The sequence below is a fragment of the Polypterus senegalus genome, chromosome 15 (genome assembly GCF_016835505.1).
Source record: "Polypterus senegalus isolate Bchr_013 chromosome 15, ASM1683550v1, whole genome shotgun sequence".
NCBI classification, from domain to species: Eukaryota; Metazoa; Chordata; class Cladistia; order Polypteriformes; family Polypteridae; genus Polypterus; species Polypterus senegalus.
The window spans coordinates 87,946,820-87,961,225 of NC_053168.1; the positions used below are offsets into that span (position 1 = coordinate 87,946,820).

Here is a 14,406-nt window from a genome sequence, read left to right on the forward strand (position 1 = left end):
GATTGTGCAAATTAGGTTAAATGGTGACTCTAAATTGGCTTGGCATAAGTATGTTAGTGTACCCTTCAATGGACTGGTGCCCTGCCCAGAGCTGTTTCCTGTATTGTTCCCAGTGCTGCTGGGATAGGCACCCTCCCATTGTGACTCAATATTGAATTAAGTGGTTCCGAAAATATAAATCAATTGGATGGGTGTCTTTTGAAAAGCAAATGCAGACTTCAATTAATTGCTTAGTTCAGTAAAATAAGATTATGCTTCAGTTTATTTTTAGATTTATTGTCCACTTAGTAATTGAGTAGTTCAAGCTGTAAAGCACTGATCACATGGAAACTATTAAGAGTGCCCTGCAAAATATGGAATACGCAGTTACAAAATTTAAGACTAATTAACTTTTCCCTAAAAGCTCATCCAAGTAAGCAATAAAAACAGTGAGAAATTTATAATTAAGGACTACACAGTCAATATTTCAGCATTCAAGAAGTTGGTATTCTCAAAATACAGTACATGATATTTCCCTCATGCTATCTTTTCCCATTTTCTCATTATTTTTTTTACTTTGCCCACGTGTGATTCAGATAAGCTAGGCAATTATACTGATGGACTATTATGAGATTCTATACACTTATTACTATTATATTGAGGATATAGCAGCATAGTTCCTTAAACGATTTATGATAAGCAATTTTAGATTTCTCTTTCCTGGGAATATTCTGAGCTGTTCTTTTATGACTCTCTTTCCATTTCCACAGAAAACCCAGGAATGCTAACAAGACAAAGGGTCAGTGTGGATGGATACGTTTTCCTTTTGTGTGACACGTTTGCTTGATTTGCTCGACTAGTGACGGTGGAATACCAGAAACGTCTTCTTTTGCATTGCCCTTCCCACGTTGACGGCCTTTACCACGCCCAACGATGTGACCACGCCTACCCCGTTCCACCTACTTGCTGGAAACAGAGACAGAGGGGGAGAAAAAAGGGAGAGGAACAGAGGGGGTGGGAGGCCGGAGGGTTGGAGGATTGACTGCTTTTACAGTGCCACAGATCCTACTGCAGTTATGGCTTCAGATGGAGTGGATGAGCGGTCTCCGTTGCTGTCAGCACCAAACTCTGGGAATGTTACACCTACAGCCCCGCCGTATTTGCAAGACAACCCCCCAAGAGGTAAGGACAATTGCCAAGCAATTGACGCCTTTTGTAATGTAACTGGATGCCTTTATTATTTGCCCCCTAGAGTGCATTCATGCCTTTGGAAGACGTAAACAAACAGTAAGTAGTATTTGATCGTATTATGCTGCAAATAACCCCTGTGGAAACGCTAGGCTAGGTTGAGGACTTAGGACCTATCGGGCCTAAATAAAGGTACCTAGTCCTAAAGCTACAAAGGAAGACAGTTTGTTGTCTTGGTCAATCCACCGCATTAACAGTATTCTTCCAGGCATAGGGGGTGTTTCGTTGCCTTGCTGTGCGTTTTAGCAAGATAACAATCTAAAGATTTCTCCTTGTGAAAGGTCGAATAGCCGGGCTGCATGTATAAAACAATGTAACCTGCGCTCAGTCGCCAAATTTAATGTATCGCCCGGCGACTCTGAAGAATATCTTACCTTTGCTGATTCATCATTCGATTTGCAAGTGCAAGTTGCTGACGATTTGCGTATTTTTCTTGTATATAGATGTCTGTCTTCTTTCTATGAAGTAATCATTCTTTCTGTGGAGATGTTATTAGTATTCCGAATCTGGCAAGTTTAAAATTGGGTATGACAGAAGTCACTGAGCATGCATTTTATTGCTTTATTTGTATTAGGGTGAATACCAATTTTATAATTGAAACGTGACTGGTACAAAGCAAGCCTCATTTTGGGATATAGCTGCAGATACAACATTATACTGTACCCGCCGTGCTGGATCTCTTCAGAATGAATTACCTCCAGCTTTCATCTTTTCATAGCCATTTGAAAAACGATGCCTGAAGTAAAGCAATGCGTCCCAAATTAGTAAAGTAGTCACTCTGTTCAGTGTTTAGTCAAACATAAAGAAAGAGGCGAAATCACTTCCTGATCTGTCTTGCACTTACACCCGCGTGGGGTCAATAAAGGGGTTCATCATGCCTGAAACCGCTTTTGTTTGTTAATCACCGATCATAATGACAAGGATGAACGTTTTTAAAGCATTTTATTTATATGCGCTTAATTGTCAGTAGCTACTCAAGCACCCATATTATAAACATATCTAACGTTGTGGCGATTGAAGTTAAAGGGAATAGCTGGGGCCCTTTAGTTCGGCGGGGAAATGGTTAAGGAGCCGTGTTTGCACAGCCAATTAATGTCTGCAAAAAATGCCGTCTTGTGATTCTCATGGCATAGCTGGATCAAAAACATGCTTGATGAAACAAGTAAATCCTAATCTTACTATGGTCTGCTCTAAATATAGGCATTCTTTGGTTAATTTTACTAGTCCATATACTGTGTACTTAAATATTTAAAGTTAGCTACCATAGCTGCTAAATGGCTGAAAATGAATTAGAATAGCTGCGTACGTATTCACAGTAATTACAGTAACATCACTGAAGAAAAAGCTTCTGGCTTCTGATACGTTTTTGTTTTTATTGGTTCTGGATTGAGAAACCTGTTGTGGAAACAGCCTGTGCTGTTCATGTTACTAGTTTGATTCTGTGAAATAGTAAACCCCAAGACAGTTTCCAGAAATGAACTGATGAGACTAAGAATAACCTAAGCTGTCACTGGACATTTTCAGTTCATGTGCAGTAAGGTAGAAGAAAGGTTAATTTCAGTTTACATACTGACCTTCAAGGAAAAATTGGTCCCATCTGTTTTGTAAACTTTTGCTTTTACCTGCTAGTTAATTCAACATATTATCTATATTTGAGCCTGACTTAATGTGGCACTTGCTGGTCTGCTCGTGTATGTTAAACATTTCTTCAGATTAGAGAAAATAATTTCAAATAAAGCTGAAAAATGTTGCCAGCTTTGATCCAGAGCCTCAAAAACCTAAGACGGATGGAATTGTTTCTAAAAGTGTAACAGTGCAGACAGCTGTAATACGACGCATATGATTTCTACATCATGCTAACAGCCAAGTGTTTTATTACTAACATATAAAGTGGATACATTAATAATTATATACAGTTAATATCATTTTGTATACCAATAATAGACATTTTGTTTTGATTTATTGTTTAAGATTTGTGAGTAACAGCTTTACTGTCTAAATTTCTTTTTATTATTTCATTTTTGGTTCTAGTCTCATGGGGCAGCAGCTTATCCTAATGGCACTGTGCACAGGCAGGAAATGGCCCCGGCCAGTGAGACAGTCCATCGCAGGTCCATGTATGCACACATACACTCAACCTTACACACAGTCAGTCTGGATTTTCTCAATTTATAAATCACTTGGCAAGGAAGTGGCACAAATCAATGAATGTAACAGCACTACACTGTTTAGTTATATCTGAAAACAAAAGTTAATATGCCAAAGAACATAATCTAAAATGGGTACTTTTTTTAAAGATGTCTTCTACTGGTATACAGTCACAACCTGTTTTATAATCTAGCATGAGGGAGTTCTATACAATAAAAGGCTAAATGTAAAAGAAGTTCTGTATACAAATAGTTGATACAGTAAGCCAGGGATGTAATATTACCAAATAAAACTGTGGCATCAGGACATATTTCCTAAAAATATTTAGATATTTAATTCTTCACAAACATATTATTAAGTAATCCTTTTGTTACGTTTGTTATTATCTTGAAAGTACTGTTAATTTTGAATGTGTATTGGTTTTAAAACCAAGCCTGTAAGTACTGCTGGGGTGTGTAATTTGATAACACACACACACACACACACTCTCTAAACAAACGTCAATACTTTTTATTCAGTTAATGCATAGATTAGATTAATGGAAGTTGGGGGTTCAATATGTTTATATTATGAAATGGGCTTATTTACCATTAGAGAAGTATACAACAGATAATGCAGGTGACACAATTTTTGGTTTATGAAAGTGCAAGGTGTGCAGGGTGTATTGCATTTAAAAGGTGTTTACGCGTGTTCATTTGTAGAATAAAAAGACAATATTCACAGACAAATTTTGATTCAAGGGATTCTGACTAGTTTGATATTTTATATGTTGCCTGTATTAATTTAAACACAGAGAAGTTTGTTTAATAAGTTTACCAAATTTTAATGTAAGTGATGAAATGTTGAAAGATCTCTTAAAACAAATTAAGAAAAACCAGATCACAGAACAATTGACTTGGTGAGCAGAGCCAGACTGAGTTAAAATAGTTCATAACACTCTGTAAATTAATCAATATGCATGTTGTGATACGTGTTTTATGTTTTACCTCATTGCAAATTGTGTATTTGTGAAATTCATTTTACTAAATGTCCATGTATATTTTTTATCTTGAACTGGGAATGGCATTAGTGGATGCATTGCTCATCTAATAAAAGAGAATGCTGTGACTGAATACATGGTTAACAGACATAAAGTGGAGTTTTTTGGTTGTAATTTCATTATCTCATTTATTAAAGTTGGTATTTTTGGGGTTTGGTTTGTTTTAGGTGAATTTTATAACATATGCATATTGTAGACATGTAGTTTTCTGTGCCTTACTTTGTGAACATTTCTAGAAAAATGCACATTTTTGTATAGGTTTACACTCTTTTTTTACTATTTGTTTGAAATAACAATATGCCATTTTTATTAGCTTTGCCTGAAATCAGAGTTTCAGAAACTGAGGTATTTCACTGTTGTAATTAGTCTTGTCACTTCTCTGACAGATGTTTCTCACCATTCTTCCAGCTTTCATTCCTCCATCTGAAATGCTGATTTTTTTTTAAAGAGTATCCAGTTTGTTAAATTTTACATGTGACCTACCAGATAATACTAAAAGACATTTCGGGCAACAAGAGCTCTGTGAGAAATGTTTTTTTTTTTCTTAAACATTCTTAAAGAGTCATGATCGCTTCCTTGTTTTCTTGCATTCCCCAGGGGATAATACTGTGTATTGAACCAGCTGACCGTAAGCTGGACTTTAAATCATTGTGAACAGATAATTAATTTTCAGTAGCTTGGCTGTTCTAAATTGTGGCAATGTGTCTAGTAATGGAACATTACATGTTGCTCTAGCACTATACAGTGGGTCATTTTTAATTGCTTTCAGGAATTTAGGTAAGGTTGAGCAATCAGAAACAGGCTAGTGGATAACCATATACAAATAGGTAATACTTTATATGTTCCAAGGGGAAATTTTATCTTTTTATAGTAGCACGACAAATAAATAAATATTATAACAAACAACAACCACTCCCCTCAAATACACACCAAAAAGAAAGAAGACTTTTGACTTGGCTCAAAGATTAAAAATAGCAGTCACATCCATTATACTGTAAAGGCATATTACTGTTGGTATAAAAGAGCCCCAATAGGATTTCTTAACTCACTTGTACTGAATAATTTGTTACTGGTAGTGTCTCAGAAAGAGGATATGAAATATTGTTCATAAAGCACCCAGTTTTGTATTCATTCTGTCTCTCACAGCTACTTCCAGCAGTCGAGAGTGCATCCGGTAACTGAGTCTGCTTTTCTAATTGGCTTGCTGACTCAGTGAGCCTTTTTTGAAGTGATGCTTTCAGAACACCGTAGTGTAGAAAGTCTGTTCTGCTGAATTAGTTAAACTGTGAAGAATGTCACTACCCACATTAAAGGGACAAAGTCTACTAAGAGTCTGCTCCACCCTTTCTTATATTTCCCCTGTGTTACACGACCACTCCAACCATTTATTGATGTGGACCCCCGAGTAGCAGTAGACCACATCCAGATCCACTCCATTAATAGTGGGTGTAAAAGCTCTTTGGTGTGGTGAAAATCAATAACCAATTCCTTGTTTTTTCTGAAGTTAAATTGCAGACAATTTTGTTTTCATCATAAACATGGTTCTCCACCTGTCTCCGGTACTCTGTCTAATCCTCCTTTTCAATATAACCTATTAGTGCAAAATCATCTGAGAATTTCTGAAAGTTACATGGCCTGCTGCTATACTTGTAGTCCCAGGTATACAGGATGAACAGAAAACGTGCTGACTGTTCTTTGTGGTCCCGCAGTGTTGCTCACGTCCACACCAGGGACACAGCCTCTGAAACTAGGGTTGGCCAAGCAGTCCATTATCCAGGACATCATACCTTCATCCATCTTTAATTCCCTCAGTATACCCCCTTAACTGAGATGGGTGGATGGTATTGAAGGCACTAGACAAATCAAAAAACATATTCCATATATCAACATCAACAAAACCTTTTACTGTATGGACACAAAAATCACAAGTGAGTAATGTTGCAGTTTCTTTCTCAGGTACCTGCTCTTTGTTGACAATAATTCACCTGCTACTTTGCACTGGAGAAATCTTTTCTGAAAGTAAAACAGCACTGATCGAGAGACTGACGGTCATCACACAAGATCGGCATATCGTTACTGACCAATCACTTTTGCTTTAAAAAAAGTAATTTAACAACGTAGCAATACAAACCTTGTAAAATTTCTGACTTGGCAATGTCTCTACTGAACTACAGGTAGGTAGACGAAGAGAGTCTGCCAACTGGTGAAAAACTAAACCTACTAATGTATTTTTGTATTTATGCCATATTTATTAATTTATCTTTTTTTTAGTTTATATTCACAGCTCAAAATACCTGATATTGTGAAAATAATCCAGTAGCAGAATTATGTTTTAAAATATTTGCTAAACTTTTTTTAATTTTTCTCTCTCTCTCAAAATAGATAGTTGAAATATCATACACTTTTTGTTCTTAACATCAGCCATATCATGCATATTGCATACCAGGGATTTTCCTGCCTTACATCCAAACCTGCTGGGGTGTGCTTCAGGTTCCTGTGATCCTGCTCTGGATTAACTCGTTTAGAAAATATAAATATTGTTCCTAATCTCAGATGCTGTCTCTGTCATTTTGTGTTTGTCCATACACAGATTACCTGCTCTTGCTCTGCTCATTAAGGGTTTACTGTTCTTATGCATGGGCTATTCAAGTCTCGCTGCCCCTAACCTTGACACTACAAGCTTGTTTTTCTTGGTTTCCCTCAGTAGAGCCAGGTGGAGTATGCAAACTAATTCAAGCCTAAGAGTCCTGGTCTTCCTAAGCCCACATGATTTTAATGATCCCACCTGTCAGAACACAGTAGAATCTTCTGATTTTTGATATCATTTGATAGCATTTTTAATGTTTAAACACTGATTTTTGTTAGAAGTACCAATATAACAAATATGTGCTTAATTTTATCGATCATTTACATTTTTATTCCTGTGAGTGGTTGTATAGGTAGGGGCCACAGTGCACTGCTTTGCCTGGGGTCTATAATGCTGCTAAGATGGCCCTGCTGCAGGTGGCAAAATTCTGTCTATAAATTGTATGTGCCTGAGATGGAATCGGAGATCAATGTGGCTGGTAGAAATTAGCAAAGCCCAGTATGGGAGATTTTTGAATGCAATATTGAAGACATTTATTATAAGCACATATTGTCTTGGAGATATGTTGTGTGCTGTAGACATTCAGAGTAAAAAAAACCCTCAAACCTTGAAATTCACCTAAATTTCATTACAAATTGGCCCATTCTAGACATCCATCCATCCATTTTCCAACCTGCTGAATCCGAACACAGGGTCACAGGGGTCTGCTGGAGCCAATCCCAGTCAGCACAGGGCACAAGGCAGGATCCAATCCTGGGCAGGGTGCCAACCCACCGCAGGACACACACAAACACACCCACGCACCAAGCACACACTAGGGCCAATTTAGAATCACCAATCCACTTAACCGGCATGTCTTTGGACTGTGGGAGGAAACCAGAGCGCCCGGAGGAAACCCATGCAAACTCCACGCAGGGAGGACCCGGGAAGCGAACCCGGGTCTCCTAACTGCGAGGCAGCAGCGCTACCACTGCGCCACCGTGCCTCCCCCATTCTAGACAATAATATTTAAAACATTATAAAATTGTTCATATTCAGTATCTGGTTTTGATTCTGCTTGTTTTTATCAGACAAAAAACAAAACCAGATAGTAAACCATGTTGTGTAGTAAGCTTCCACTAACATATCCAAATCCATTAAGTTTACATTTTTGTCTGATTGCGACACAAAACTAAACTCCATAGTAGCTCTTTAACCATACCATAATTACTAAAACTGAAACTAATAGATATAAAAATAAAATATAAATGTCTTTGGTAAATACAAACTAAATTAAAACTAAAAATACACAATGAAGAAAAACTAAACTGAATTTCCAAGTAAGGTCAGAAAAAAATTTAGGAATAAAAACTAATACAAAAAGGCAAAACTGTAATAACCTTGATGCCAATGATTTCTGCATTTATGGCGGTCCATCATTGCTTTAATGGAGGCAACGACTTTCTGAAGGACCTGGAAGTTAGCCATTAAGATGTTCATATCAGATTTGGTTGAATGATACCCTGTAAAGTGTTCACCTAATCCCTAACAAATGTTTTCATCTCCTCAATCAAAGAAGCCATGAAGTAAGAGATGGCACCCTCTGTGCTGCCTTCAGGTCGGGGTATCTTTTTATCCAGACTGCTAAGGACAGAACAGGATCTTCTTTGCGAAGTAGTCGTGATTGGATGCACCAAGATAAGCTAAACTTTATAGGACTTTTTGAAAATGTTTAGACAGCATGGACAATCATTAGTGAGCAAAAGATGGAAAGAATGTGAGCAGATGCAGAACTAAGCAGACATCAACAGCGTGTGTCATGTGATTTCTCTCCCTTTACTATCTTTTAGTAGATTGCCTGCTGTCCTAAATATACATATATTTGGTTCCTTTCAATGTGGATAGTTTGTTGTAATTATTTAATGTATTTTCTGTGGTTAGAATTCTGAATGATGTTCTCTCTTTGATCTCTTGCCCATGTCTCGTAGAGTTCCCTGTCTAGTAGATTTCCTTTTATTTCTTATTAGCCGATTTACGATATATTTTCCCATTTTATCATTATGTTCAAAGTAGTCATATCTTAGATTCTATTTTGTTAATAATGCCATAGAATTGTAATTCAGTTTCTATTAATTGTGGTTAAATTTAGAACAGAAGTGCATTGTCATTGAATTAGTTCCAGGTTCCTGTCTGTTTTTTTTAATATGCAGAGAGAATTTCCGTGATTAGCATTGCTTTTGTTAATAAACTATACCCCCTCCTAAAGTAAATGTCAAAGCCATTAATAAAGGATGCCCACTCTTAAAGTAAATGTAAAAGTCTATGTCTTTATGTAATAATGTGTTGAAGTGCTAAATAATATTTTTTGAATGAAGTCATCTATAGAGATAGAATAATAGAAAGGTGATAGGTAAGTGTTTTCCATTCCTAGGGGGCTTTATAGCATCTTGATATAACTTGGGTCAAAGCTACTCATGTACTCTTTGTAATATTGTGCTAGAATGTTGATTTCTGCTATGACTAAATTATGCTTGATCTACACAGAGAAGTACTAATTTTTAAAATTATCCCATTGAAACCTGAGAATCTTTAAAAACATCTGTAGAATGTAAAGGGATTCTGGATTTTTTTTTATACCATTTTTACCAAATCTGATTATTGTTTACAGTAGTAATACTTTTATATTTGACTAGCAAAATACCCGCGATTCGCAGCGGAGAAGTAGTGTGTTAAAGAAGTTATAAAAAAGAAAAGGAAACATTTTAAAAATAGAGTAGTATGACTGACAATGTAATTGTTTTGTCACTGTTATGAGTGTTGCTGTCATCAAGGATTTAATTATCATTATTTCTTTCAGTCGGTTCGTATTTGGAGTACGTGTTGTGTTCCAGTTACATTCCGTGTTTGTCAACCGTTGTAAAGATAACGGGTTTCATTCATCGAAGTGTTCACTACCCAAATCGGTACTCGTGAATCTTAAGATGTTTAACAGGCATTCCCGGTATTAACTTGTGGATTTGCCTGCGAATATTTAGCGGCAGCGTGTCTATGAACTTGTGGAATTGCCTGCGAGTATTTAGCAGCAGCGTCACGAAGTTGTTTCCGTCTAGCTGCATCAGAAAATGTACCACGACATCTGACACTCCTCCTTTTTACTGTTTTCTCACAGCTTGGATTGCTGCTGTCATAATCGGTTTGAGTTTCGTGGTTTGTTTCAATTACGTTAGTATTTGCAGAACTTTTTGTGTTGAAGTGACATTCGGCATCTGTCAAGCGTTGTAAACATACAACCGGTTTCATCAATAACTTCGCATCCAGCTTTTGAGAGTTGAAACATTCATAAATATCAAAGTGTCCACTACTCAAATCATCACCTGTGAATCTAAGATGTTTAAGAGGCATTGGTTCTCCAAAGGTGTAAAATATTTGGCCATTTCGGTACACTTGAAAGCGACAACCGAACAATTCAGCGGCAGCCATCAACTCACATGCAGAACCATAGTTGAAGGGTTTAAGCATTTCACTCTTATAGTGCTCCTGTGTAGTATAATTATCTCCTGTACCGTCGTCAGTCCACACCTTGAACCTGTCCCAGTCATTCACATAAGGCACAATGTTCCTCCAGATATTAAGAGTGAGCCTGATATGGCCCTTCAATGAAGTCCCTTCACACAGGGTTTTGATTTTGAATTGAAGACGGGACTCTTTGCCAATGAATGAGGGGGTAGGCAGGTTAGTAAGATTATGTATGTTAGATGGCCAACAGTAGAAGATGAAAAATTGTGTTTAATGACTCCTGGGAAGGAGAGAACTGATGGGACAGAATTGGATGATCAGTGAAATGCAGTGGTTGTTCCTAGTATTATTTTTCCAATAAATATTGCATGGTTTACTCATGGCTTGGCTGTCAATAGAAAAAAGTCCAATTTCAGTGCTTGATTTCATCATTACAGAGGTAGCAGAGGCTTGGTAACGGGGAAAGGAAAAGACATTTTAGTGTACATGGATTAAAAAGAGCTGAAGAGAGTATAAGATTTTAAGTCAATGAGTATCAATAGACATACTTGAGTTGACAAATTGTAAAATGGTAGCATACAGATTAACTATAAACATGAGGGATACATTCCTGGAAGAAGATTTCTAGAGAAGGAGACACAAATCACAAATATAGTATGTGTTTTGTGCAGGTCACACATGATACATGATTTGCATATGCTTTGAGAGAGCAGGATTATATAACCAGTCACACAGCTGGGAGTTGCATTTATTTGTACTTGTAGCATTCCACATTTGAAAGGAGTTAGAAATGATAGGCTGGCTATCATCGCTGGCTTTTAACACACTACACATGCCCCATATAATGGAATGGAGATTTTGGATTCTCCTCTGAATATAATTGACATGGCTGCAAGTTGTCTGACCATCTTTTTATTCACCCTTTTTCTACCTGCTTATCCACTTCAGAACTGTGAATAGGCTTATCCAGGGAACCGTGGAACCAATGGGAGACAACCTTGGATGAAGTGCCCTCTGCTGCAGAGTACACAATTGCAAAACGCTCAGACATACTCATGCAGGAACAATTTGAAGAAATTATGTAACCAAATGTACCAATCTTTGGGATGCAAGAAGAAAACAGGCAGACTTTACATAGGAAGTGCCAGTTTTATTTCTTGTAGATTGAAATCCTGACTAATTTCACACTTAGTGGGTATCTCTGGTCAGCAATGGGGACAGAATGAGATGTTCCTTATCTTCATTTCAAAATAAAATCAGTGTTTCAAAAGTTCCACATTTGCCAGACATTCTAGTGGTTAAGCTCATAATTAGGAGTGCTCTGATCACGTGTTTTTTAAGGCTGATGCTGATCACCAGTTTCATGTTACTGGATAAGCTGATTCTGATACCGATTTAAATTTTTTTTTTTTTTGTCTTTTTCTTTATCACTTTAAAAAACATTTTAACTAAGCTTCTGTAAACCAGATGCATTGGAGCCTTGTGTCCTATATCAAAGTGTTAACTTGGGCATTTTTATAATTAAACTATAGACCACAGGTATTGAATGTTCATTTTTTATTAACAAAATGACATTCTGTATGCTTACTGTTCATTAACCATAAAAATACTTAAGTGAAATTTCCTTCCTTTCCTTTCTTCAATTAATAAAATGTGTACAAAAATATTTATTCATAATAAATATGGCATAAAAGAAAATAAAATGCTTTTCATAATTACAAGCTATCATATTGTTTAAGTGTGTCTGTAATGTTCTTATCTGAAATAGTTTAATTAAAAAAAGTAGTTTTCACCATTTCTCTTAACAAAAAAATATACTGTACACACAAGCATACAATCAATTGTTATTGCCAATTAAACACTACTTTTATGTAAATATACAGTGCATCCAGAAAGTATTCACAGCGCATCACTTTTTCCACATTTTGTTATGTTACAGCCTTATTCCAGAATGGATTAAATTAATTTTTTTCCTCAGAATTCTACACACAACACCCCATAATGACAATGTGAAAAAAGTTTACTTGAGGTTTTTGCAAATTTATTTAATAAAAAAACTGAGAAATCCCATGTACATAAGTATTCACAGCCTTTGCTCAATACTTTCTCGATGCGCCTTTGGCAGCAATTACAGCCTCAAGTCTTTTTGAATATGATGCCACAAGCTTGGCACACCTATCTTTGGCCAGTTTCGCCCATTCCTCTTTGCAGCACCTCTCACGCTCCATCAGGTTGGATGGGAAGCGTCGGTGCACAGCCATTTTAAGATCTCTCTAGAGATGTTCAATTGGATTCAAGTCTGGGCTCTGGCTGGCCCACTCAAAGACATTCACAGAGTTGTCCTGAAGCCACTCCTTTGATATCTTGGCTGTGTGCTTAGGGTCGTTGTCCTGCTGAAAGATGAACCGTTGCCCCAGTCTGAGGTCAAGAGCACTCTGGAGCAGGTTTTCATCCAGGATATCTCTGTACATTGCTGCAGTCCTCTGTCCCTTTATCCTGACTAGTCTCCCAGTTCCTGCCTCTGAAAAACATCCCCACAGCATGATGCTGCCACCACCATGCTTCACTGTAGGGATGGTATTGGCCTGGTGATGAGCGATGCCTGGTTTCCTCCAAACGTGACGCCTGGCATTCACACCAAAGAGTTCAATCTTTGTCTCATCAGACCAGAGAATTTTGTTTCTCGTGGTCTGAGAGTTCCTTCAGGTGCCTTTTGGCAAACTCTAGGCGGGCTGCCATGTGCCTTTTACTAAGGAGTGGCTTCCATCTGGCCACTGTACCATACAGGCCTGATTGGTGGATTGCTGCAGAGATGGTTGTCCTCCTGGAAGGTTCTCCTCTCTCCACAGAGGACCTCTGGAGCTCTGACAGAGTGACCATCGGGTTCTTGGTCACCTCCCTGACTAAGGCCCTTCTCTCCTGATTGCTCAGTTTAGATGGCCGGCCTGCTCTAGGAAGAGTCCTGGTGGTTTTGAACTTCTTCCACTTACGGATGATGGAGGCCACTGTGCCCATTGGGACCTTCAAAGCAGCAGAAATCTTTCTGTAACCTTCCCCAGATTTGTGCCTCGAGACAATCCTGTCTCTGAGGTCTACATACAATTTCTTTGACTTCATGCTTGGTTTGTGCTCTGACATGAACTGTCAACTGTGGGACCTTATATAGACAGGTGTGTGCCTTTCCAAATCATGTCCAATCAACTGAATTTACCACAGGTGGACTCCAATGAAGCCGTAGAAACATCTCAAGGATGATCAAGGGAAACAGGATGCATTTGAGCTCAGTTTTTTTTATTCTTAATAAATTTGCAAAAATTTCTAGTAAACTTTTTTCACGTTGTCATTATGGGGTGTTTTGTGTAGAATTCTGAGGAAAAAAATGAATTTAATCCATTTTGGAATAAGGCTGTAACATAAAATGTGGAAAAAGTGATGCCCTGTGAATACTTTGCGGATGAACTGTACATGCACTTATAAGTTTTTAATAATTTTTAATCATTAATTGCACTACAGCTTTTCTGCTGTTAAAATATACATAATTTTTTTTCTTTTTTTTTTCTTCAGTATACAAGCAAGACATTCGTTATTCTTGAGGTGGTGTTATAAATATGGATTACCATACCAAAACTTATACTATATGACATGGACAAATAATAAACACAGTACAGCTCTTTAAAAAAGCTGTAAATGTATGAAATGTTCATAAGTTGTTTATAAAAAGACACAAAGCTAACAAGCTTATCAAGTTTACAAGTAAAAGACACATATTGCTGTTAAGCTAACATGCCTGATATTTACCAAGTAGCAATTTCAAATTCTGTCTTTTTTGTTTTTCCAAATAAAAATGTAAACTGCTGTACTTAACACAAGATTGCTGTCCAAACGAAGACAAATGGTTTCCAGTTTTAAT

General features: G+C 37.2%; 1 protein-coding gene across 1 annotated transcript in view; it reads left to right on the forward strand.

Annotated features, from left to right (window-relative positions):
* The first annotated feature begins 820 nt into the window (after positions 1-820).
* pip4p2 (phosphatidylinositol-4,5-bisphosphate 4-phosphatase 2) overlaps positions 821-14,406 on the forward strand; it is a 74,211-nt gene continuing 60,625 nt past the window's right edge. Inside the window, exon 1 of the mRNA XM_039736669.1 lies at positions 821-1,161. Coding sequence (XP_039592603.1) covers positions 1,056-1,161 — 106 coding nt within the window. The 5' untranslated portion in view covers positions 821-1,055. The remainder of the gene's footprint in view (positions 1,162-14,406) is intronic.